Source organism: Ranitomeya variabilis, chromosome 2 (assembly GCF_051348905.1).
Source record: "Ranitomeya variabilis isolate aRanVar5 chromosome 2, aRanVar5.hap1, whole genome shotgun sequence".
In the NCBI taxonomy this organism is placed as follows: Eukaryota; Metazoa; Chordata; class Amphibia; order Anura; family Dendrobatidae; genus Ranitomeya; species Ranitomeya variabilis.
Window position 1 is genome coordinate 268078098 of NC_135233.1, and position 26143 is coordinate 268104240.

The 26143-nt window shown below is 44.0% G+C and overlaps 1 protein-coding gene across 4 annotated transcripts in view; it reads left to right on the forward strand.

Moving 5' to 3' along the window:
* The window catches only part of STARD8 (StAR related lipid transfer domain containing 8), a 233389-nt gene extending 210396 nt beyond the window's left edge, over positions 1 to 22993 (forward strand). For all 4 annotated transcript variants that reach the window (XM_077284933.1, XM_077284931.1, XM_077284932.1 and 1 more), the window contains 8 exons: positions 230 to 389; positions 11367 to 11565; positions 11797 to 12007; positions 13620 to 13734; positions 15120 to 15341; positions 17153 to 17370; positions 19546 to 19722; positions 20585 to 22993. In XM_077284933.1, coding sequence (XP_077141048.1) covers positions 230 to 389; positions 11367 to 11565; positions 11797 to 12007; positions 13620 to 13734; positions 15120 to 15341; positions 17153 to 17370; positions 19546 to 19722; positions 20585 to 20702 — 1420 coding nt within the window. In that variant the 3' untranslated portion in view covers positions 20703 to 22993. The remainder of the gene's footprint in view (positions 1 to 229; positions 390 to 11366; positions 11566 to 11796; positions 12008 to 13619; positions 13735 to 15119; positions 15342 to 17152; positions 17371 to 19545; positions 19723 to 20584) is intronic.
* Positions 22994 to 26143: the final 3150 nt, after the last annotated feature.

The following is a 26143-nucleotide window of genomic DNA, read 5'->3' on the forward strand; positions in this document are numbered from 1 at the left end:
CTCCCTCTAGTGGTGAAATTCAGTAGTGTCTCGGTGCAGTGTCGGACTGTTGTGCACTAGTGTCCCCCAGTAATCCTGTATATGTCTGTACCATTACTACCTAAGCCCAGGACGGGCTGCTGTCCAATATTGCTGTGATATGAATGTTATTTATACTCCTTTACTAATTTTCTAACCTTTTTGGTCAATCCTGTGTTTATAATTGTTCTCATTGATGTATCACTTTTAGGACTGTCCCTAAATTTATGAAAAGAAGTAAGCCTTTGGACTACAGAGGGAGAGTGGTGTTTGGGGTTCCTCCGATAATAAATGTGCAAAGGACGGGCCAACCGCTACCACAGTGTATCCAGCAAGCTATGCGCTATATCCGCAGCCAGTGTCTGGACCAGGTACACGCCCCATGAATGCTATATGCCCGGCTGATGTCTCAGACGAAAATCCTGTGCTTTTTGCTCAGTGACTTAAGACTTTCATGCTCCTTGATTACATTGTCTCAACCCTGTGCGCAAGACTTCTTCTGTGCTGCCCCCATTCACTAAGGCTAGGTGCACACTGAGGAGGTATGCCACACTCTGTTTTCCCTTCTCACCATGTGCTTTATTCCTATCCTCCTATGCTCCCTTGCAATCCACATTCACCGCCCAATCCCCCCTCCACCACGACTCATACACATCAGCTCCTCACTGCTTCCCTCTCCCATGTACAGCTCCCATGCACTTCTCACCTTCCTGAAAAACCTCAGCCCATCTTACCCAAACACACTGCACAAAAAAAAAACTACAAACACTTCAAAAAACTACTTGCTTTTTATCTTGTTACTCCTACTGATTTCAGGGGACATATCCCCCAACCCCGGTCCCCCATCCCCCAACCTCAACTGCTACCCTATCTCATATCAAAACCATACTAACCTTATTAATATTACTTGCACTCCCTCACCTCTCCCTTTCAATTGTGCCCTTTGGAATCCACGGTCTGTATGTAACAAGCTCCCTTTCCTGCACAACTACTTTCTGAACAACTCTCTCAATCTGTTGGCCCTCACTGAAACCTGGATCCAAGACTCTGACACTGTCTCCCCTGCTGCCATTTCCCATGGTGGCTTACAATTCTCCCATTCCCCAAGACCCACTAACAGACCTGGTGGTGGAGTCGGCATACTCTTGTCCCCCCAATGCACGTTCCAGGTTATACCCCCAGTTCCATCACTCTCATTCCCTTCTTTTGAGGTCCACACCGTCAGGCTCTTCCGTCCCCTCTCCCTCAGAGTAGCGGTCATATACCGGCCCCCAGGCTCACCTACCCACTTCCTGGACGACTTCTCAGCCTGGCTGCCGCACTTCATGTCCTCAGAATTACCAACCCTTATCCTGGGAGACTTCAACATTCCCATTAACAGCCCCACGTCCACATCTGCATCCCAGCTTCTGTCACTAACCACTTCTCTAGGCCTCTCACAGCTCTCAACCTCTGAAACACACAAAGACGGTAACACCCTGGACCTGGTCTTTGTCCGGCTCTGTTTAATTCCCCACCTCGATAACTCACCACTTCCCCTCTCTGACCACAACATTCTCTCCTTCACACTCACAATTCCTCGCCCACCCCAGCACTCTCCTACCTACCACACATTAAGAAATCTACATGCTATTAATCCTCACACACTTTCAGACTCCTTACACTCATCACTGTCCCCAGTCTCCTCTTTTTCCTGTCCTGATCTGGCTGTACATTACTTCAATGACACTCTTAGAAGCACCCTAGACCAAGTAGCTCCCCTCACCTTCAGAACCTCCAAACACAGAGTGAAACAGCCCTGGCTCACATCGCAAACCCGATTCCTCCAGCGATGCTCCAGGTGTGCTGAACGCTTATGGAGGAAAACTCGCACCCCAGAAGACTTCTTGCACTTCAAATTTATGTTAAGGACCTATAACTCTGCCCTTCACCTTGCCAAACAAACCTACTTCACCACCCTGATCTCCTCACTATCCAACAACCCCAAGAAACTTTTTGACACATTTCACTCCCTCCTCAGGCCAAAAGCACAAGACCCTATCACAGACATTTGTGCTGATGACCTGGCCTCCCACTTTATAGAGAAAATAGATAACATCCGTCAGGAAATCCACTCCCAGACACCAAGTGCAATGACTCCCATTCCTCCCTGCATCTCCCCTGGCTCACTCTCCACATTCGATCCCATCACAGAAGAAGAAGTCTCCAAGCTCCTCTCCTCTTCTCGTCCGACTACATGCACCACCGACCCCATTCCCTCACACCTCCTCCAGTCTCTCTCTCCAGTCGTCACAACTCACCTAACTGCAATCTTTAATCTCTCCCTCTCCTCTGGCATTTTCCCCTCCTCCTTCAAACACTCTATCATTACTCCATTACTAAAAAAACCCACCCTTGACCCATCATGTGCAAACAACTACAGACCGGTCTCCAATCTACCCTTCATCTCAAAACTCCTGGAGCGCCTAGTCTACTCCCGCCTTACCCGTTACCTCTCCACTCATTCCCTCCTAGACCCTTCACAGTCCGGGTTCCGCCCCCTACATTCAACAGAAACTGCACTCATCAAGGTGACCAATGACCTTCTGACAGCAAAATGTAACGGTGACCACTCTCTGCTCATTCTCCTCGATCTTTCTGCAGCTTTCGACACTGTTGACCACCCTCTCCTACTGTCTAGGCTCCAGTCACTAGGCATTAAGAACACTGCTCTCTCCTGGTTCTCTTCCTATCTTTCTGAACGCTCCTTCAGTGTTCTGTTCTCCGGCTCCACTTCATCTCCTCTTCCTCTCACTGTCGGGGTACCTCAGGGCTCAGTCCTTGGCCCCCTTCTCTTCTCCCTCTACACGGCCCCAATTGGACAGACCATCAGCAGATTTGGCTTTCAGTACCATCTTTATGCTGATGACACACAACTATACACATCAGCCCCTGACCTTACCCCCGCTGTACTACAGAACGCCACTGACTGTCTGTCTGCAGTCTCTAACATCATGTCCGCTCTCTATCTGAAGCTCAACCTCTCCAAAACGGAACTTCTTCTGCTCCCGCCTTCTACGAACCTCCCTAAATCTGACATTTCCCTCTCCGTGGGTGGCACCATAATAACACCCCGGCAGCAGGCACGCTGTCTGGGTGTCATGTTTGACTCCGATCTCTCCTTCACCTCCCACATACAATCTCTTGCCCGCTCGTGCCGCTTACACCTAAAGAACATCTCTAGAATCCGCCCTTTTCTCACCATGGAGACAACAAAAACTCTCACTGTCGCCCTAATCCACTCCCGTCTGGACTACTGTAACTCTCTTTTAATTGGCCTCCCCCTCACGCGACTTTCCCCTCTCCAGTCTATCCTTAATGCAGCAGCCAGGGTCGTCCATCTGGCTAATCGTTACTCGGACGTGTCCGCTGTCATGATCTCTGCAGGCAGAGATCATAGCAAGCCTATAGAGGGACAAGCTCTCGGAAGATGGAACTATACTGACCATGAACTAAGCCTGCCGCGCAACTAGAAATAGCCAGGTAGCATTTCCTATTTATCGCTAGATGCCCAGCTCTGGCCTAAGACCTAAATAGCTAGCAGAGGGGAATATAAGACCTGGCTCACCTCTAGAGAAATATTCCAAAGAAGACAGTAGCCCCCCACATATAATGACGGTGAGTTCAGATGAAACAACAAACGCAGCAGGAAAATAGTCTTAGCAAATTTGAGGTCCGCTTACTAGATAGCAGAAGACAGATAGTATACTTTCATGGTCAGCAGAAAAACACTAACAAAACACCATCCAGAGATTACCTTAAACTCTGGCATTAACTCATAACGCCAGAGTAGCAATCCCTGATCAACGAGAGCTTTCCAGACACAGTAACAAAACTTCAGCTGTGAACTGGAACAAATAGGCAAAACAAAACATGGACAAAAGTCCAACTTATCTAGTAGTTGTCTAGAAGCAGGAACAAGCACTGAGAGGCATCAGATAACATTGTTGACCGGCAAGAAACCACCAGAGAAATGAGCTTAAATAGCGACACCCACTACTGATGGAACCAGGTGAAACAGGAAAGAGGATGACAAGTCCAATTCCACAAGCGGCCACCGGGGGAGCCCAGAATCCAAATTCACAACAGTACCCCCCCCTCAAGGAGGGGGCACCGAACCCTCACCAGATCCACCAGGGCGACCAGGATGAGCCCTATGGAAGGCACGAACAAGATCAGAAGCATGAACATCAGATGCATTGACCCAAGAATTATCCTCCTGGCCGTAACCCTTCCAGTTGACCAGATACTGGAGTTTCCGTCTGGAAACACGAGAGTCCAAAATTTTCTCCACAACGTACTCCAACTCACCCTCAACCAACACCGGAGCAGGAGGCTCAACTGAAGGTACAACAGGTACCTCATACCTGCGCAATAACGACCGATGAAAAACGTTATGAATGGAAAAGGACGCAGGGAGGTCCAAACGGAAAGAAACAGGATTAAGAATCTCCAATATTCTATAAGGGCCGATGAACCGAGGTTTAAACTTAGGAGAAGAGACCCTCATAGGGACAAAACGAGAAGACAACCACACTAAATCTCCAACACAAAGCCGAGAACCAACACGACGATGACGGTTGGCAAAACGCTGAGTCTTCTCCTGGGACAACTTCAAATTGTCCATAACCTGCCCCCAGATGTGATGCAATCTCTCCACCACCGCATCCACTCCAGGACAATCCGAGGATTCCACCTGACCGGAGGAAAATCGAGGGTGAAACCCCGAATTACAGAAAAACGGGGACACCAAGGTGGAAGAACTGGCCCGATTATTGAGGGCGAACTCTGCCAATGGCAAAAAAGCAACCCAATCATCCTGGTCAGCAGAGACAAAACACCTCAGATATGTCTCAAGGGTCTGATTAGTCCGCTCGGTCTGGCCATTAGTCTGAGGGTGAAAAGCAGATGAAAAAGACAAATCTATGCCCATCCTAGCACAGAATGCCCGCCAAAATCTAGACACAAATTGGGTACCTCTGTCAGAAACAATATTCTCAGGAATACCGTGCAATCGGACAACATTCTGAAAAAACAGAGGAACCAACTCAGAAGAAGAAGGCAACTTGGGCAGAGGAACCAAATGGACCATTTTAGAGAAACGGTCACAGACCACCCAGATGACAGACATCTTCTGGGAAACAGGCAGATCTGAAATAAAATCCATCGAGATGTGTGTCCAAGGCCTCTTAGGAATAGGCAAGGGCAACAGCAGTCCGCTAGCCCGAGAACTACAAGACTTGGCCCGAGCACAAACGTCACATGACTGCACAAAGACTCGCACATCTCGTGACAGGGAAGGCCACCAGAAGGATCTTGCCACCAAATCCCTGGTACCAAAAATTCCGGGATGACCTGCCAATGCAGAAGAATGTACCTCAGAGATGACTCTGCTGGTCCAATCATCCGGAACAAACAGTCTATCAGGCGGACAACGATCCGGTCTATCCGCCTGAAACTCTTGCAAGGACCGCCGCAGATCAGGAGAAACGGCCGACAAAATTACTCCCTCCCTAAGGATACCTGTGGGTTCAGAATTACCAGGAGAGTCCGGGTCAAAACTCCTAGAAAGGGCATCTGCCTTAACATTCTTAGAACCCGGTAGGTATGACACCACAAAATTAAAGCGAGAAAAAAATAAAGACCAGCGCGCCTGTCTAGGATTCAGGCGTCTGGCAGTCTCAAGATAAATCAAATTTTTGTGGTCAGTCAATACCACCACCTGATGCCTAGCCCCCTCGAGCCAATGGCGCCACTCCTCAAACGCCCACTTCATGGCCAAAAGCTCCCGATTCCCAACATCATAATTCTGCTCTGCGGGCGAAAATTTGCGAGAAAAGAAGGCACAAGGCCTAATGACGGAGCAGTCGGAACCTTTCTGCGACAACACTGCCCCAGCTCCGATCTCCGAAGCGTCAACCTCAACCTGAAAAGGCAGATTCACATCAGGCTGACGCAACACAGGGGCAGAGGCAAAACGGCGCTTAAGCTCCTGAAAGGCCTCTACAGCATGAGGGGACCAATTAGCAACATCAGCGCCTTGTCTGGTCAAATCAGTCAGTGGTTTAACGACATCCGAAAAACCAGCAATAAATCGGCGGTAAAAGTTGGCAAAGCCCAAAAATCTCTGAAGACCCTTAAGAGAGGAGGGCTGAGTCCAGTCACAAATAGCTTGCACCTTGACGGGATCCATCTCAATGGAAGAGGGAGAAAAAATATACCCCAAAAAGGAAATTTTCTGGACCCCAAAAACGCACTTAGACCCCTTCACACATAAAGAATTAGACCGCAGAACCTGAAAAACTCTCCTGACCTGCTGGACATGAGAGTCCCAGTCATCAGAAAAAATCAGAATATCATCCAGATATATTATCATAAATTTATCCAGAAAATCGCGGAAAATATCATGCATAAAAGACTGGAAAACTGAAGGGGCATTAGAAAGACCAAAAGGCATGACCAAATACTCAAAGTGGCCCTCGGGCGTATTAAATGCGGTCTTCCACTCATCCCCCTGCCTGATCCGCACCAAATTATACGCCCCACGAAGATCAATTTTAGAGAACCACTTAGCACCCTCTATACGAGCAAACAAATCAGTAAGCAATGGCAATGGGTATTGATACTTAACAGTGATCTTATTCAGAAGCCGATAATCAATACATGGTCTCAAAGAGCCGTCTTTTTTTTGAGACAAAGAAAAACCCAGCTCCCAAGGGAGAAGAAGATGGACGAATATGTCCCTTTTCCAAAGACTCCTTTATATATTCCCGCATAGCAGCATGTTCCGGCACAGACAAATTAAACAAACGACCCTTTGGATATTTACAACCCGGTATCAAATCTATGGCACAATCGCACTCACGGTGCGGAGGTAACGACCCAAGCTTGGGTTCGTCAAAGACGTCTTGATAATCAGAGAGGAACTCAGGGACTTCAGAGGGAATGGACGACGAAATAGAAACCAAAGGTACGTCCCCATGAATACCCTTACATCCCCAGCTCAACACAGACATTGCTCTCCAGTCCAAGACTGGGTTGTGAGACTGCAACCATGGCAATCCCAGTACCAAATCGTCATGTAAGTTATACAGCACCAGGAAACGAATAATCTCCTGGTGATCCGGATTGATACGCATGGTTACTTGTGTCCAGTATTGTGGTTTATTATTAGCCAATGGGGTGGAGTCAATCCCCTTCAGAGGAATAAGAGTCTCCAAAGGCTCTAAATCAAAACCACAACGATTGGCAAAGGACCAATCCATAAGACTCAGAGCGGCGCCAGAGTCAACATAGGCGTCCGTGGCAATGGATGACAAAGAGCAAATCAGGGTTACAGACAAAATAAACTTAGACTGAATGGTGCCAATGGAAACAGACTTATCAAGCTTCTTTGTACGCCTAGAGCATGCTGATATAACATGAGTAGAATCCCCACAATAGAAACACAATCCATTCTTCCGTCTAAAATTCTGTCGCTCGCTCCTGGACAGAATTCTATCACACTGCATACTTTCTGGCGTCTTTTCCATAGACACCGCCAGATGGTGCACCGGTTTGCGCTCCCGCAGACGCCTATCAATCTGAATAGCCATTGTCATGGACTCATTCAGACCTGCAGGCAAAGGGAACCCCACCATAACATCCTTAACGGCATCAGAGAGACCTTCTCTGAAAGTTGCCGCCAAGGCGCACTCATTCCACTGAGTAAGCACAGACCATTTACGGAATTTTTGGCAGAAAACTTCAGCTTCGTCTTGCCCCTGAGATAGTGCCATCAAAGCTTTTTCTGCCTGAAGTTCCAAATGAGGTTCCTCATAAAGCAAGCCCAAGGCCAGAAAAAACGCATCCACATCGCGTAACGCAGGATCCCCTGCTGGCAATGAGAAGGCCCAATCTTGAGGGTCACCCCTGAGCAAGGAAATCACAATCCTAACCTGCTGAGCAGGGTCTCCAGCTGAACGAGACTTCAGGGACAAATAAAGCTTACAATTATTTCGGAAATTCTGGAAGCTAGCTCTATTCCCTGTGAAGAACTCCGGCAAAGGAATTCTCGGCTCAGATACCGGAGCATGTACCACAAAATCTTGTAAATTTTGTACTTTCGTGATGAGATTATTCAAACCCGCAGTTACACTCTGGAGATCCATTATTGTCAGGTGCACACAGAGCATACAGAGATTAGGAGGAGAGAGAGAAAAAAAGACTGCAGCAAGGCAGACTGGAGGAAAAAAAAAAAAAAAAAAAAAAAATTCCAGCAGACTTCTTATAACTCTCCTTTCTCAACCTGGGTCTTTAACACTTTAGGGGCCGGTCAAACTGTCATGATCTCTGCAGGCAGAGATCATAGCAAGCCTATAGAGGGACAAGCTCTCGGAAGATGGAACTATACTGACCATGAACTAAGCCTGCCGCGCAACTAGAAATAGCCAGGTAGCATTTCCTATTTATCGCTAGATGCCCAGCTCTGGCCTAAGACCTAAATAGCTAGCAGAGGGGAATATAAGACCTGGCTCACCTCTAGAGAAATATTCCAAAGAAGACAGTAGCCCCCCACATATAATGACGGTGAGTTCAGATGAAACAACAAACGCAGCAGGAAAATAGTCTTAGCAAATTTGAGGTCCGCTTACTAGATAGCAGAAGACAGATAGTATACTTTCATGGTCAGCAGAAAAACACTAACAAAACACCATCCAGAGATTACCTTAAACTCTGGCATTAACTCATAACGCCAGAGTAGCAATCCCTGATCAACGAGAGCTTTCCAGACACAGTAACAAAACTTCAGCTGTGAACTGGAACAAATAGGCAAAACAAAACATGGACAAAAGTCCAACTTATCTAGTAGTTGTCTAGAAGCAGGAACAAGCACTGAGAGGCATCAGATAACATTGTTGACCGGCAAGAAACCACCAGAGAAATGAGCTTAAATAGCGACACCCACTACTGATGGAACCAGGTGAAACAGGAAAGAGGATGACAAGTCCAATTCCACAAGCGGCCACCGGGGGAGCCCAGAATCCAAATTCACAACAGTCCGCTCTTCGCCAGTCATTACACTGGCTGCCCATTCATTACAGGATACAATTCAAAGTACTTGTTCTCACCCACAAAGCTCTCCACAGTGCGGCACCCCCTTACATCTCCTCCCTCATTTCTGTCTATCGGCCTAACCGACCTCTGCGCTCTGCAAACGACTTTCGACTAACCTCTGCACTAATCCGTACCTCCCACTCCCGACTCCAAGACTTCTCCCGTGCTGCGCCAATCCTCTGGAATGCTCTACCTCAAGATATTAGGACCATCCACAACTTGCATAGCTTTAGGCGCTCACTCAAAACTCATTTGTTCAGAGCGGCCTATCGCGTTCCCTAATCAGTCATTTTATGTTTGTGTGTGTGTAGCCCATTCACTATCTCACCTACCCCCCACCCCCGGAAGATGGCTGGACCATCATTGTAAATACATCATTGTAAATACATACCTGTACTTTGTATCTCCCCACCTCATTGTAGATTGTAAGCTCTCACGAGCAGGGTCGTCTTATTTTGCTTTATTGCTGTATTGTTAACATTGTTACCTATGACTGTTGTGTTTGAAACTGTTAAACTGTAAAGCGCTGCGGAATATGTTGGCGCTATATAAATAAAGATTATTATTATTATTATGTGCCCGACCGTGGCCACAGTCTCGGGGCCAGGGCTGGTTCCAGGTTTTTGAGGGCCCCGGATGAAAGAGTCTCAGTGAGCCCCCCCTTTAACACCTACCACGATTCATGATGCACAGATACAGCAGAGAAATATAGGTATAGTACAATGCCAGATTTCACTTCTTACATGAGTGATAGCTATTGTAAATTCTACAATACCATACAGCCGAGGCGCTTTATATAAGTCAACCCCTTATATGCCAATTTTTGTGACCTTCTCCCTCTCCCTCAGTTACCAGTAGGCATTTTATTGTTAGCTGAACTTACTGCAAAGAAAAAACTGCATACATTGAATATGACAATTTTTTAATGGAAAACTTTTTAAAGTAAACATTAGAAAGTATTAACGTAGAACATTTGTAAAAGTGCTAAATGTGTAGTATATAGCACAGCCACGTAGTATATAGCACAGCCACATAGTATATAGCACAGCCCACGTAGTATATAGCACAGCCCACGTAGTATATAGCACAGCCCACGTAGTATATAGCACAGCCCACGTAGTATATAACACAGCCCACATAGTATATAGCACAGCCCACATAGTATATAACACAGCCCACGTAGTATCTAGCACAGCCATGTAGTATATAACACAGCCACGTAGTATATAGCAGTGTGGGCACCATATCCCTGTTAAAAAAAGAATTAAAATAAAAAATGGTTATATACTAATCTACTGGCGGCCCCCTTATCCAGCCCAGGCCTCAGTGATGTTCCCGGCAGCTCTCATTTCCAGTAATGCATTGCGAGACAATGACCTGTGATGACGTAGTGGTCTCGCGTGATCCTACGTCATCGGGGTCATTTCGCAAAGGATCACTGGGAACGGGAGCTGCCAGGAACATCGCGAGGATGGGGAAGTCTGCGGGGGCGGCCGGAAGGTGAGAATAGCACGATTTTTATTCTTTTTTTAATTATTATTTTTAACATTATATCTTTTTACTATTGATGCTGCGCACTTGTCAAAATGGACCCCCCCCCGTCTCGCTAGGGCCCCGGCACTTACCCGGGTGCACCTGGTGTTGATGCCGGCCCTGCTCGGGGCCACGGTTTACATCTGTTCATTTAGAATGGCATCTCATATTCCAGCCTTATTGATGGGTGTACAGGAATATTTGCCAAATGCCAGAATAATGAGAGAGAATGGTTTAAGGCATTTTTATTACTTACTGCAAAGTCAAAAGTTTACATACACTAAGATTACTATGCCTTTAAACAATTCTGGACTGCCCATATGTTGATGTCATGTGTTTGGAAGCTTCTGGTACATTGTTGGCAACATCTGGGTTAATTAGAGACACACCTGTGGATGTATTTTAATGCACACCTGAAACACACTGCTTCTTTATGTAGCTTCATGGGAAAGTCTCAAGAAATCAGCCTTGATATCAGGAAGTGAATTGTGGACTTGAGTTTGTCTCCTAGGTTGTCCATTTATTTTTAGTAGTCGTCTTGTACACACGTTTTTCCTCAAAGTGATTGGTGTCCTATAGGTGAAGGTGATTGTTGGTATTCAGAACCCCCATCTGTAGAGGACCTGTGTGTCTAGCTGTACCCTGTACTCCTCGTTCATTCCCCATTCTCTGTGCCGCAGGTGGGAATCTTCAGGAAGTCTGGTGTGAAGTCTCGTATTCAGGTTCTACGCCAAACTAACGAGTCCTCTCCTGACAACGTAAACTATGTGGGGCAGTCGGCGTATGACGTGGCTGATTTGCTGAAGCAGTACTTCAGAGACCTGCCGGAACCCATTTTTACCAGCAAACTGACCGAAACTTTCCTGCAGATTTACCAGCGTGAGTCTTTAAATTCATTGGCACAATTTGAGTCACAAGGTGGAAGTTGTAGAGTAAAATCTATGGAATTTGGCTTCTATTAAAGGATAGTCATTATTTCGGCCACTGATTTCACTGATATTCCTTAGGATTCCTCATTCCGTAGATTGTGGTAAATTAGACACAAGATCGTCTACTAGTTGGAAACATAAATTATACAGATATTTTATTTTTTTTCTGTCTCTTCTGCAGATGTGCCTAAAGATCAGAGGTTGCGGGCAGTGCAGGCTGCAATTCTACTGATGCCAGATGAGAACAGAGAAGTCCTGCAGACATTACTGTATTTTCTAAGCGACATCTCCTCCGCTCAAGAGAATCAGATGACTCCTGGGAACCTGGCTGTGTGTCTTGCACCTTCTGTTTTCCATCTCAACATTTCCAAAAAGGAGACCACATCTCCTCGGTATGGACCTCGCCACTGACATTTGTGTCTCTGTATGCTATAGCAATAACTGTGCCATGTTTGATCTGTCATGTTTGTTTCATCGAATGGTTACTAGTGATTGATCAGTGATGCAACAGCTGCCTTCTGATGTATAGAGCAGAGTCAGTGTATCGTATGTGATGTATACAGCAGTCGCAGTGTCTCGTGATGTATACAGCAGCTGCAATATCTCGTGATGTATGCAGCAGACTCAGTGTATCCTATGTGATGTATATCCACCAGTTCAGTATCTCCTATGTGATGTATACAGCAGTCTTGCTGTCTTGTATATGATGTTTTTACAGCACTATCAGTGTGTTCTATGTGATGTATATACAGCAGTCTCAGAGTTTCCTGTGTGATGTATATAGGAGGAGTTTTGGTATATCGTATGTGATGTAAACACTTATTTAAAATATCCCCTATGTCTATGTGGTGGCTCTCACATCCGGTCAGGAATGAATAAACAGATGGCCTCATATGGACGTGCCTTAATTGTCTTAGATGGGAATATTCCTTTTAAAGGGATTTTCCACAACATTTTTAAACCTGGCAAGAGGGTGGACTTTATATGAGGATAAAAGTTATGTTCTTGCTTATGCATGAAATGTGATGGGATGAACCCACCACAGTACTGGGGTCTCTGATATGGTCAGTGATGGAGGGCTGCACAATGTCCGCTGTTGCCGTGCAGTGGTGGTTTCCCATGTGCCGTCTCTGTCTATTGTAATGCATGGGAGACACAGAAATGTTTTGTGTGTCTTTTTTTCTATTTAATGTATGGACTCCAGCATATCATTGAAGGATGGCTGCCTGCTTCTTACAGCGATAAAACAGCCCTCCCCTAATACAGTGCCAGCCGCGTGCCCCTCTGTCCGCAGCAATGTGTCCTTCCTATAGAGTGCATGTGTGGCCCTCACATACAGCGTTCAGCCCCGTTGCCCCATATGCTGTGTTGTGTTCCTGGATCTGAGCAGGAGGCGGCTTCCCTCAGACACCCGACCACCTCTGGCTGAGTTTACAGTCTTTACGGGACGACTTTAGGGATAATTCTGTAAGCGTTATGGGAGTCACGGGCCACTGGTCTAACGAGTGTTATTGTTGCAAATAAAAGAAATATGTTTTTGTTTCATTGCTAAATATTCTTGTACTAAATGACACCGCTGACATACAATCTGCCACACAATGTGTTGACTCTATAAATTAAAGGTTAATAATCCAGTATTACATGTCTTGTAATGTCTCTAATAAATTACTTTTCCTAATATCTGAAATACTGCATACACCTGGTTACCACCATTATGGCTCCATACCAGCGTTAATCACATTTTTAAAGACTTTTTCTGTGCAGAAGGGCTGATTTTGCAGAATGTTTTCCGGCGACTCTGTGGGTTAATGCCGCTCTATGGTAGTTGCGCTTACTATGTGTTGTGTGACCCATCTGTTAAGTCGTAAAGTTTCTGGCTGGTTATGAAATACTTATAATATTAGTATAGTGAATGGTAAACCAGGATTAAATGCCCACATCATCCTTGGCACTTATACATAAGTAATATATCATTTGGCGGTGCTAATTCTGGGTCTTCTTCAGGATCATACAGAAGAGAGGGGCCTCTGGAAAACCAGATCACAAGGATCTCAGCGAGAACATGGCTGCTACTCAAGGGCTGCTTCATATGATCTCCGAATGCAAGAAGCTCTTTCAGGTCAGTGAGAAGCCATATTGCTGATATGGTAGAAGTGCTTTACCCATCAGCTACAGTATAATGGATATGTCTGCACTGTGTCACTCTACGCAGAATACATTCACTTCAGAAGAGATATTTAGTATGGCGGCTGGTAATGACAGGCTTGCATATGGAGCTGGTGTTTGGAAAACATGGCAGCATCAGGACACTGCCAGCCTTACCCATTCTATCAAGCAGGTGTAACATTGACATGACATTTAGGACCCCCTCAGGACCTAGAAAAAGTGGCACACTGTCTGTGCTTCCTAAGCAATTGTTCTGCAGAACAGTGTCAGGACGCTTTTCTGGTGCTTGGATGACTGTGCGCCTCACTAAAAATCCTTCAGGTGTTCAGTTCATGCCCAAGATGGCAATCCGCTCCTGCTTGAACCTCCTGTGCTTCTATGGCGCAAAGGGAGGCTCTCTCCTACTATAACTGGTCCCATCTGGGCATGTCTGCCTTGTTGAGTCAGCCTCTTGGATGCTGATGGCCTGACTCTTCCAGGGGCTGTAGTTTCTCCTATCCCACTCTGTTTTTCAGGAATTTCTCCCAACCACACATGGTTGCAGAAGTACAGCGTGTGCACCAACCATGCTGACTTTTGGTTAAACCCCAAGTCCATAACATGGGCTATCTCCATGTCAGTAATACCGCTTCAACTGGTGTCAGCAGCACACCCTCAATGTGGACAGAAGCGCAAAACCCTTTTTGGCCTCTGACCCCTTGTTGCCAATGGCTTTATGTGTAGAAGTCACTACAAACTCTGTCCCGCTCACGCAGAAGCATCGTCCAATCACAGCACAGACTTCCTCACAATCGGAGTTGTCCTTTGACTAGATCATGGGGCATCCTGTCTTTTGTGCTATGTAAACTATTGTCCTCAGTGACTGACTATGCCCAGGCCTTGACTCGGTCTCACAGCAAGTTTTTCTGTTTCTCGTGCTTTTGCTGTAGACCTATTTATACAAGGTGCGATCACACATTTCTATGGCTATATTTCAGTCCTACCTACCAACCATGTGGCACAATGCAAAAATCACCATAATGTGAGAAGGTGGGCTCAGAGGTAATGGCCCCTTCTGACCGACACCTTGTCCTGCGGGATGACCACTAGGATCGCTGCGAGGCTGCGATTTGCCAGCTCCTACTGCATCCAAATACCTGTGGTGTAACTTATCAAATATCACAGTTTATCATTAGTACACGGTAGACTGAGCAGTTACTAAGGGTCTTTACTAAAAGCCACATTTGGCGTGTAACATTGTTATACAGTAAGTATTGCATATTACCTCAGTCTTGTACGTGGAGTACGGCTTATGAACCTAAAGAATCTCATTACCGGTATGTTCTGTGTGTTCTGCAGATCCCCCATGATATGATGCTTCAGTCCCGAAATTCCTATTTAGCTGCTGATACCAATCCACTGTCACTGGAAGATCTCTGTGTAGGTTCGTCGGGCGAGACGCGAGATTTCTCTTCAGTCTTGGACAGCAGCATACAAGCTCTCCTCCATGAATCCGCAGAACGTTTTAAAGGCTGGATAAGCATGTCTGGTCCAGAGAACACGGAGCTGTCGTGTAAGAAGGTGAGATCCTCACTGGGCCATGTTGGGAATATGTGATATGTATATAATGTATGCCCAACCAACCACTTTAAGCAATAGAAATAAAAGAATGCAGCGAAAAATTATTAGGAAGACATGAAAACCCAGAGGATATTTACACATGGCCGTAGAAACTTCTGTGTCTGAAAACGGGTTTGCATCATTCCCAAAGGTTTTGCATAATTCCCATTGGGATAGATTTATCCCTTTCTGTCTGGTCTGATTTTGCTAGTAAGCTGGGGCCAATCAGACAGAGGAGATGCAAAAATACATATGGCCATTAAAGGTGTTGTCCAGGCATGGGTATTGATGACTTACCTAACCTATGTACAGGATTATTCAAAGCGTATCGGCTGCTACTGTTAGTGCCAGCTTTTGCAGCACAGCTTCTATGTAAAAGAATAGGAGCTGTACTGCAGTACCTGGCAGAGGCTACAACACTTCTTGTTTAAGTGTTTTTATTGAACTTTTGTAATTTTCAACAGCTCTTTAAGTTTTATTGTTATAGACAGCGTAATAATGTGACATATAGGGAAGGGGAATGGGGAGGGAATAGGGAACAAAGAACATAAGACAGATCTATGGCCAATCATAAAAAATATTTGGCATCAAGTCTGTCTCATTGTCATTAACTTCTATATTTCCTTATTAGAACTATATACAAGAAAAAGCAAATCTACATTCTATAACTCTAAAGAACGTGATATCAGTCAGAATTTTGGAGAATGGTGTTCCATGTACTCCATTTTTTGTCGTACTTATGCATACAGTCATTTGCAATAGCAAATTTCAAATCTAGTGTATTGTGCATTTGTAGTTTGTCCACAACGTCCGAGAACTTAGGAATCTCCGGTCTTTTTCAAAGGGTAGCAATCATGTTCTTAACTATCAATAAGAGGTGTATAATTACATATCTAGTTGAGCAATGAATATCTTCCATATCTAGAGAGAAAAATGTTATTTGTGGAGAGAGAACAAAATCTCTGTTAATAAGGTTACCAATGTATTCAGAGATCTCATCCCACAAACTCGTGAGTTTTCGGCATGTCCAAAAGATGTCCATCAGATCTCCCTTACTTCCGCATCCTCTCCAGCATAGTGGAGACAAATCAGCTTTGAAGTGTGCAATTCTGGAGGGAGTAAGGTACCATCTGGTCAATAGCTTGTAGTACGTTTCATGTAGGGGTACTGAAATGTTTGAAGAATATGAGTATTTTATGGCTTTTCCCCATTTTTTTTTTTTGTTGCATTGGAGGCTACAACACTTCAAATCAAGATGTTCTACAGCTCCGCTCAGTGTTTACATCCAGCTGCTGCCGGAGTAAATAATCGCTAATCTTTGGGGGTACTGTCTGTTGGACCCCCACCAATCTGCTCTTATTGTCCAATCTTGTAGATAGGTCAGCAATGCCTATGCCCAGACAATTCCTTGAAGATGAATAGCTGAGCATTTATATAAGTAGACAACTTGAATCTGCCAAAATGGTTCTTAATTCTAGATAATGGAATGGGGCAAAAGTGGGGTCCTCACTATTTACCGTCCATATTCTCTTATTGGGCATATGGACAGGGGTTGTCACAAACTTCTTGTTTGTTACTCTGCATTTAAAAAAATTAAAAAAATTAATTTGTGCCCCACGTCACAGTAAAATCCACTTCCACACAATTCTATGAGCGGCAGTGTATGCAGCGCTCTATCATCTGACAGATTATGTGACAACATGGTGTAACGGAGGAAGCAGACCAAGGTGCCATTCAAAATTGTAATACACAGTTATCGCTTGTGTTTGTAGGTTGGTGATGGAAATCCCTTGCGTTTATGGAAAGTTTCAGCAGAAGTGGAGGCTCCACCAAGCTCACTACTTCATCGTGTTTTACGGGAGCGACACCTATGGGATGATGATCTCCTACAAGGGAGAGTGGTGGAGTCCTTAGATCAGAACACAGATCTTTTCCATTATGTGACAGACAGCATGGCACCACATCCACGTCGGCAATTCTTAGTACTACGGTATGTGCTACCTGAAGGATTGTCTTTAACCTCTGCAATCTCTCGATCTAATACTAGCCTAACAGCTTTCCTCTTTTAGTCCGGTGCTCATGCAGTTTTTTTCCTTCTATGTATAGTAGAAATGTTATAACATACCATATACTATTTGTGTGGTAAATGATGATCTTACAGCTGCACAGTCGCTCCATGGTTTAGGCGGTTCCCTTGCAGCATTGGGGTCCTGGGTTCATATCCCACCAGGGACATGTTCTTCCCATGTATGCTTGGGTTTCCTTCAGAAGATCCTGCTCCATTATGGATATACAATGCCATATAAAAGTTTAGGCACGTCTGGTCAAAATGTTATTGTGAACAGTTAAGCAAGTTGATAAAGATGGCACATTCCCTTTGTATTTTAAGCAAAAATATATATATTTTCATTTTTTACATTTTAAAAATTACAACAAAAAAAAAGAAGAAAATGGGCCAATGCAAAAGTTTGGGCATCCTGCATGGTTAGTATCTAGTAGCACCTCCTTTTGCAAGTCTCACAGCTTGTAACCATTTTTGTAACCAGCCAGGAGTCTTTCAATTCTTGTTTAAGGGATTTTCATCCATTCTTCCTTGGAAAATTATTCCAGTTCTGTGAGATTCCTGGGTCGTCTTGCATGCACTGCTATTTTGAGGTCTGACCACAGATTTTCAATGATGATCACATCAGGCCACTATAAAACCTTCAGCTTGCGCCTTTTGAGGTCGTCTATTGTGGATTTTGACATGTGTTTAGGATCATTATCCATTTGTAGAAGCCATCTTCTTTTAATCTTCAGCTTTTTTACAGATGGTGCTATGTTTGCATCAAGAGTTTGTTGAAATTTTTAAGAATCTATTCTTCTTTCTACCCTTGAGATGTTTCCCGTGCCATTGGCACGAACACAACCCCAAAGCATGATTGATCCTCTCCATGCTTAATGGTTGGATACAGGAGATATTTTATTCTGATGATTTTTCCATGAAGGTCATATTTGTGCAGGTTAAAATCCAAGGTAAAAGAAAGCGGTAACCGGGGAGCGCTGTGAGGGCCGCAATTCAAAATGAAGGCAAAAGGTCCACCGCAGCTCCAGCCGTTAATCTTCTAAGAGGATACAAAATGCAGTAAAAAATAATAACGGTCCTAGGAGCGCTGGAAACGAGACCAAGACAAGGATTTTAGTGTTGAACTACAACGCGTTTCAACGGTTAAACCGTCTTCATCAGGTGGACTGTTATTATTATTTTCTACAGCATATTTGTGCAGGTGTCTCTGAACGTAGAAGAATGTACCACAACTCCAGAATCTGCTAAATCTTTCTGAAGGTCTTTTTCAGTCAAGCAGGGGTTCTGATTTGCCTCTCTTGCAATCCTACGAGTAGCTCTCACTGAATTTTTGCCTTGTCTTCCAGACCTTAACTTGACCGACACTGTTACTGTAAGTTGCCATTTCTTACATTTCGAACTGAGGAAAGGACAACTTGAAAACACTTTGCTATCTTTCTATAGCCTTCTCCTGCTCTGTGGGCCTCCACCTTTTTCATTTTCAGAGTGCTAGGCAGCTACTTAGAAGAACCCATGGCTGCTGTGTTTTGGCACAAGGTTAGAGGAGGCTGGGTATTTATAAAGCTGAGAAATTTGCATCCCCGGTCCTTTCCCAACAATGATGGTGGACAAGCCATAACCCTAACAGGCTAATTAAGGTCTGAAACCTTGGTCAAAGTTATCTGAGCACACAAATCTCCAAGGGTGTCCAAACTTTTGCATCGGCCCATTTTCCTGTTAGTAATTTTTAAAATGTAAAAAATGACTATATATCTTTTTTCCCTGAAATACAAAGGAAATGTAAGATCTAGGAGAGCCTACTGGGCTTCCCCATTTGCCAATATTACTTTACACATAGACATCTGATCCTAGAGCTAGACTTTGCCGGGAGGGTACGTCTGCAGCTTTTAGTACTAATTGAAAGACTCTTCGGTGTGTCTTTGGGCACCATTCCTGCAGGAAAGTGCTCTGCTACTAGAATCATTCTGTACTTTAAAGTTTCCTTGAAAACAAAGTCTTGGTCTTGAACTTAAAAAGCGCAAAAGGTTTCAAGGAAATAACATTTACTGTTTGTGTTTAATCAATTGGTTATTTCTACTTTGGATAATTTGTCACATCCAGGAAATGGCGAACAGACCTGCCCAGAGGAGGGTGTGCGTTGGTGTCTACTTCTTTGGACCATGCTACTGGCCAGTTGGATGAAGGTGTCCAGGCTGTAATCCTAAGCTCTCAGTACCTCATGGAGCCTTGTGGAATGGGACGCTCTAAGTTAACCTATATCTGCAGAGCTGATCTGAGGTAAAGTGGGTTACACCTAATATCAAACATGATGCATCCATAAAAAAAACCTTTAAAGGGGTTGTCCATTATTGGAAACCAGCTTAATCAATTCAGGACCGTAATTAAAATAAAAACGGTGTATACTCACCACCTGCACGGGTGCCCTTCCAGCGATGTTTGCCAACCTATACATGCACTGCAGCCTTATTGCTATTGGTGAAAGGGCGAAGGAACTATCCTCATAACCATACTATCCTTATAGGGGCTGTCCGCTTCTGACAATCCATACTTGTTACTAGTAGGATGTGACCCGGCTTTGCACGAGTCCATTTGCTTTAACTGTTTGTGCATGTGGTTTGCTATTGGGATAAAGCCAACATATCTGAGTTATGAGCAGGAATGTTATGTCTCTCGTGGTGTCCTGAAGATATTTCCGTCAATATTTGCTTTTGTATGCCGCCTTTTTGTAAATTCGTAGAGAACTGTAAGTCCTAAAAAGCTGCAACCTGGCCTAGAACCTTCAAAAGCACCTGACTTGCCTATGTTGTAAATTTTGATGCTGATTGGTTCGGTCATTTGGCTGTGCAGAAATAACAGAAATTTATTTTTATATGTATAAAGTTCCGGAAGTCGGTCACCAGTGAATAGGACGGGGAAAGATAGGAGTCTTAAATGCAATGTTTTGTGCCATGCTGGCTAACAGAAGAGCTGATCTGTCACCAAACTAGTCTGCCCTCCATCCGGGCAACATAGTATGAGGACAGATCTCCTTACAGAGACCCAGAGAAAGCCTCTGATTCGTCCAGTCCTAAGTTCTGCCTTAGCAATGACGTAAAGTGACAATATCTTGGTGTTTACCATCATCTTTTTCTGCTTGCAGGGGACGTTCTCCTGACTGGTACAACAAGGTATTTGGACACCTCTGTGCAATGGAGGTAGTCCGAATTCGTAATTCATTTCCTCCTCTTAGTCCTGGTGGGCCAGAAACCAAGCTCTAAGTGCAAGAAAGTCTGAGTGACCATATTGTCAGAAGACACAGTATGGGAGAATCTTTGACCAGAGCTTCGATGTGGACATTTCTGCCAACGTATGAGGCGATGCAACAGGAGAATCTTTTTGCCTCCACCTACGGTGCTTGAAATGACGGGGTCCACATAACAGTGGTTTCAAGAACATGGGTTGCGGATGGTGGCATCACTCATCCATGGGTTGGTTTCTTGAAAAGCAATCCATAGCTACAGAGGATGAGAAAAGTGACTGTTGTGCTGCCAACCCGAGAGGACGGCAATGTGCAAGACACTATTGGAAAAGTATTCTTGCGCTGCTACTTAGGAAGATGCTAAGAAAGATCAGTATTGTGTATTTTGTCTTTATGTATGTTCTGTGACTCGGTGATGCCAGTAAGCAGGGTTTGGTATGTGTAAGCTGAATTATTGGCTATCAGGTGTGAATGTCCTGAGGTGACTGAGGTGCAGAGCTTTGTATGAAGGTGGTGTGATGAATGTGATGTAACTGGTTTCATCTATTTATACCTGCTTCAGAGTAGAACTGGATTTTTTAGCACATAACATGAACCTGTCTGTCCGGTTTCATCATTCCGTTAGAACAGCAGGTTTGCAAAATGGATTAATGTACAACATAGCGACTGCCAAATTGATCCTAGAGTTTATTAGATTAGCTCTGGAGACCTTTTCTGACAACGCACTGCGGTTTACTAGAAGTTATCGTGGTGTCCTACCATTATATTGACCTATCCAGCCTTAGGTAGGTTCCAAAGAGAACCGTTGTAGGAGCCCATGCAGAAAAGTTGATTTATGTAGTGAAGACTCGGCGGCAATCCTTTGTTGTGCCGCCCAGCTGTCCTTGTGGTATTACCACTCTAGCACCTTGACAACTGCCCCTGTTAGCTGTGCTGCGGGCGCAGAGCTATGACTGACCCTTCTCTGGTGGTGTCTGCCCTATGGATGTGTGACTGGAGTGGGCTCTACTCTCCATATACAGACTTATCTGCTGTTTGTGTTGTGCAGGATCTGTGGAGGAACACGGTCGTCGTCTTACCATTACTGGGACCAGACAATGGCACAACTGCAAATGTTACAAAGTTGCTTGAGTATTTCAGTTGACATGGTCATCATCCATGTCTTTCTGTTCTATCATTTCATTGTCCTGACATGTCCTGTTTAGTAATTACATGTATTCCTCATTAAAGGGAACCCCCAAAATCACCACCGTGGCTCTACTGTACCCTACTTCTTCAATATAACTACCACCTTCTTTTGGCTTTGAGATCTCTCTATACTTTGAAAATTGAGTTTTATTCTGCATCCGCGCTATAGAAATGTCTCAGGACTAATCCAGCAGGGCATAATGTTCCTGGACTAGTCCTGCTTCCCACCTTGTTTGCACGCGCCTCTGTGCATGATTTTCTTATTTTGCATGAGCAATGTTTCCATGGCCTCCTTGTAAATCACATGCATGTGAGCGGTGAGGCCGTCTATCGCCCTCATAGTGTACAATGATGCCGGGTGCACGCTCCCCAGCTTCACCAGCGCACTGCACATGCCCAGGGAGTCAGAATGTCTCATGAGATTTGCCAGTAGCCGATATTTCCCTATAAATATCAGTTTTGCATCATCTCTTCATAACACGTGCTGTGCCCTTCATTATTCCTTGTGGAAATGCATGACTAAACTGACTACTGATCATATCATTCTCCTTGCCCATATGATATATCTCTACACTTTATCACACGAAAGCCCATGCCCTATTGGTCAGAGAAATGGTAATGCCCAGTGGACGATTTATAATAGTTTCCTATAATACACACATTTACTATAGGACATGACAGGAGAACCGACAGGACCTTTTAAAATATCATTATTCAGATTAGAAATGAAGTAAGCCTTCACTATATCCTTGACCTGCTGTACACTTGTGTCATCCAGGGACCCCGAGGTCCGAGCAGGCAGTGGCCATCTCTTCTGGCCAGGCCTGGTTGGCTAATCTCGCCCTACAGTAGAGAAGAAGTGGGGGCAGATTTCATGTGATTATCACTTAATTTCCTGACTTTGGGAATCTTTTCATAGGCATCTCTATGTAGGACGGTGTCTAAAGATGATTGTTATATATGTACAGGTAAATTTTATAATATATTATTTTTTCTACTGTTCCGTCACCATATGACTGTGCCAGGTTCAACCATTTCCAATCAGTGTTTCTATTTAAGGGAAGTATTTGTAATATAATTTTGCTTTTATTCAAAGAAACTATAATAAAATCTACCAAATAATTTCTGTGCATGTTTGTCTGTATCATTAAGAAATGAGGTTCCAGCAATGGATAAACGAACAAGGAATCACCGAGGTGCCCAGAAATGTGACTTGTTTTCTATTGATGTCCATTAAATGGAAGACCCCCCAAAAATTATATTAGAATATATTATTATATTTAATAACCAGCAAAGGCTAAACAGACAGCTGCGGGCTGATATTAATAGGCTGGGAAGGTGTCATGGATATTGGCCCCCTCCCAGACTAATAACATAAGCCCTCAGCCTCACTAGAAATGGCGCATCCATTAGATGCTCCAGTTCTGGCGCTTAGCCTCTGCTCTTCCCGGTTGTGCTGGTGCATTGGGAGTTTGAGTAATGGTTTTGGGGTTGATGTCAGCTGTTTTATTTATTTTAATTTATGAACACGCAATATTTTCTCTGTACAGTTGCTCCATGGTCACACATCCCCTTTCTTATGTATTTTAATACTCTTTTGATTGTTGTTTTAATGTACATTTGTATTAATATCCCCATTTTTAATTCTATAAAGAAAAAATGTAACAGCACAATATCAATAAGTGGGTGCACAAGTCTCCTCAGCACCGCATCCAGCACATGCCCAAATCCAGATAAGAAAAAAGGAAGGCCGCACTCCAAAGGTTTTATAGATGGGGAAAAAATGTGGGTTTTATTCAGACCCACATAGCATGGCAACGTTTCTGCTCACACTGAGCCTTTTTCAGGCTTGAAAAAGACTGTGTGAGTCGAAACGTTGCCATGCTATGTGGGTCTGAATAAAACCAAAGGTATTGTAGATGAAAAAAAGTGGAGAGCTGCCTTCCTTTTTTCTTATCGTTTTTAATTCTATATATCGCAAAATGTCTTATCTTAAATCAATATGTACATGGCTGGCATTCAATTTTTCTGTTTTTCAAAGTTCCTCTTTAAATTTAATTTACCGTACTTAATTTTCCTGCCCTTAATCTATTTATTACTTATTGTTTTATTTTTGTTCATGAGTTCGTATTTATACAATTTTAATCCCAATTGTTTGTCCTCTTTTTAACCCCCTTTTTTGTTTCGTATGTATACCTGTGCATAAATACACCTCTTTTCCCTACTATATCTCAACCAATGGCAAAAAATTTATTTTTGAGATTTTTTTTTATTTCGTTTTTTTTTTTAGTTATCTTCCTTTCACAACCTCACTCCTCTTTACCGTGCATTTTAATTTTCCTCATATAATTCTCCCATCCCGAGTCACCAAAACACACCAACTTAGTAAATTTTTTTCGCCCTTCCAGATTTCTACGATTTCCTTTTGTTAGAATGACTTCCTTTCTAAATGAAATATCTATTCATTTTTCGCCACTCCTTAAAGCGCCATTCGCTGCACAAAAAAAACATTTTTTTATTTTTCACTCGATAAAAGCACTGGTATGGCATTGAAACGAGTTGTGAATAAAAAGGAGCTCTACTCGGCATTTAGATCACTCATTCCATTGGAATAGATTGCGGGCTCCATTAGCAGAGCCCCTGAGGTGCCAGAACAGCAGAAACCCCCACAAGGGACCTCATAGTGGAAATGTTACTGCTTAGGGATTTCCTCTGATGGTGTAGGGAGTACACACAGTAGTGTGTAGTGAACCCACAGGTGCATCACAAGATTTTATAACATTGGGATGTGGAAATACATTTTAGCAGTAAAAAATGTAATTTTTTTATTTGCTGCAAATGTCAGTTACACAAGGGTTAATAGGTGAAACTAGACCCCACAATTTATTGCGCAGTTTCTGCCTTATGTTGTCAGAAACTACTGCTCGGCCACATGTCAGGGCAGAGCGGGAAGGAGCGCTATTTGGCTTTTGGAGAAAAGATTTTGCTAGAATAGTTTGTGGAGCCCCTAAGGTGACAGATCTACAGAAAAAACAAACAAAAGTGACCCCATTGTAAAAACTGCCCCTCTCAATGATTTCATCTACGGCTGCTGTGACTACTTTGTAACATCCACGTCAGGCTTTTTTTCTGGAGAATTGCAAATACGCCAGTTTAGTGCCCATTTATTGTGCCCCCTACAGTGTAGCGCCCCCCTACATCATGCCCAGCTTGTGCTTCTGGTGAAACATACCCTATAAATTAAGTGCTCTCTCCCCACTACAATAATTCCAAACATGGCCGCTTACTGTGGTGTAGGCACAGTGGGGCTCAGAAGAAGGAGGACATTTGGATTTGGTACAGCAGACTTGACTGGATTTTATTTGAGGAAGTGGGAGCCGTGTCGCTTTTTGGACCTGAGCGGAGGCTGGTTTTGTACGGGATAAATTAGGGGTTTTATTGGTAACATTTTGGGGTACATAATATTTTTTAATCGCTTCCAGAATCAGGCGAGGATCCCATTCTTGTGTTCCATGCTGAGCACTTTCCATGCAAAAAATGCGATTCTGACAAATGGACAAATGGAGACACTTCATACGTTTTGGTGCCTGCTCCGGTGGAATCCATCTTTTTAGGCGTGCACAGATCTGTAGTTGTCCACACTTGTGGGCTAAAAAGACGCCTAAAATGATGGGACACCACCGGAACACAGACCAGTCCAAAATGACTCCATCTGCCTCATAAGTAAGTGGTTCCATCCAGGGTTTTGTCTGAATTGCGGTTTTGGTGAATTTACACAGAAACACTGACGTAAGCGCTCGGTGGAGGACAGGAGAATATGAAGTAAATAAAGCGAGATGGTAAAATAAAAAAATTTAAAACATTTGCAGAATTGCGTTTTGTTTGTTTTTTTGGCAATTTCAGCGCACTTGGAATGTTTTCCCCCTTTCCTGAGCATCACACAATAAAATGAATGATGTCACTCAAAAGTTAAAACTCGTATCCGCTTATGTGTATGGAAAATTAAAAAGTTCTGGCTCTTAGCAGAGAGGGAGGAAAAAATAGAAATTGGGCGCAATTTTAATGAACCTCAAAGTTTGGTTGAATGTATTCCTCTCGGAGATCTTTGCAGACTGAGGAATAGGCTGAGAAATGGAAGGTTAAAATTTAGTCTTTTTTCGTTCTATAGGAGCCTTTTCTGTAAGGTACCGTTACACTAAACGACTTACCAACGATACGACCTGGCCGTGATCGTTGGTAAGTCGTTGTGTGGTCGCTGGGGAGCTGTCACAC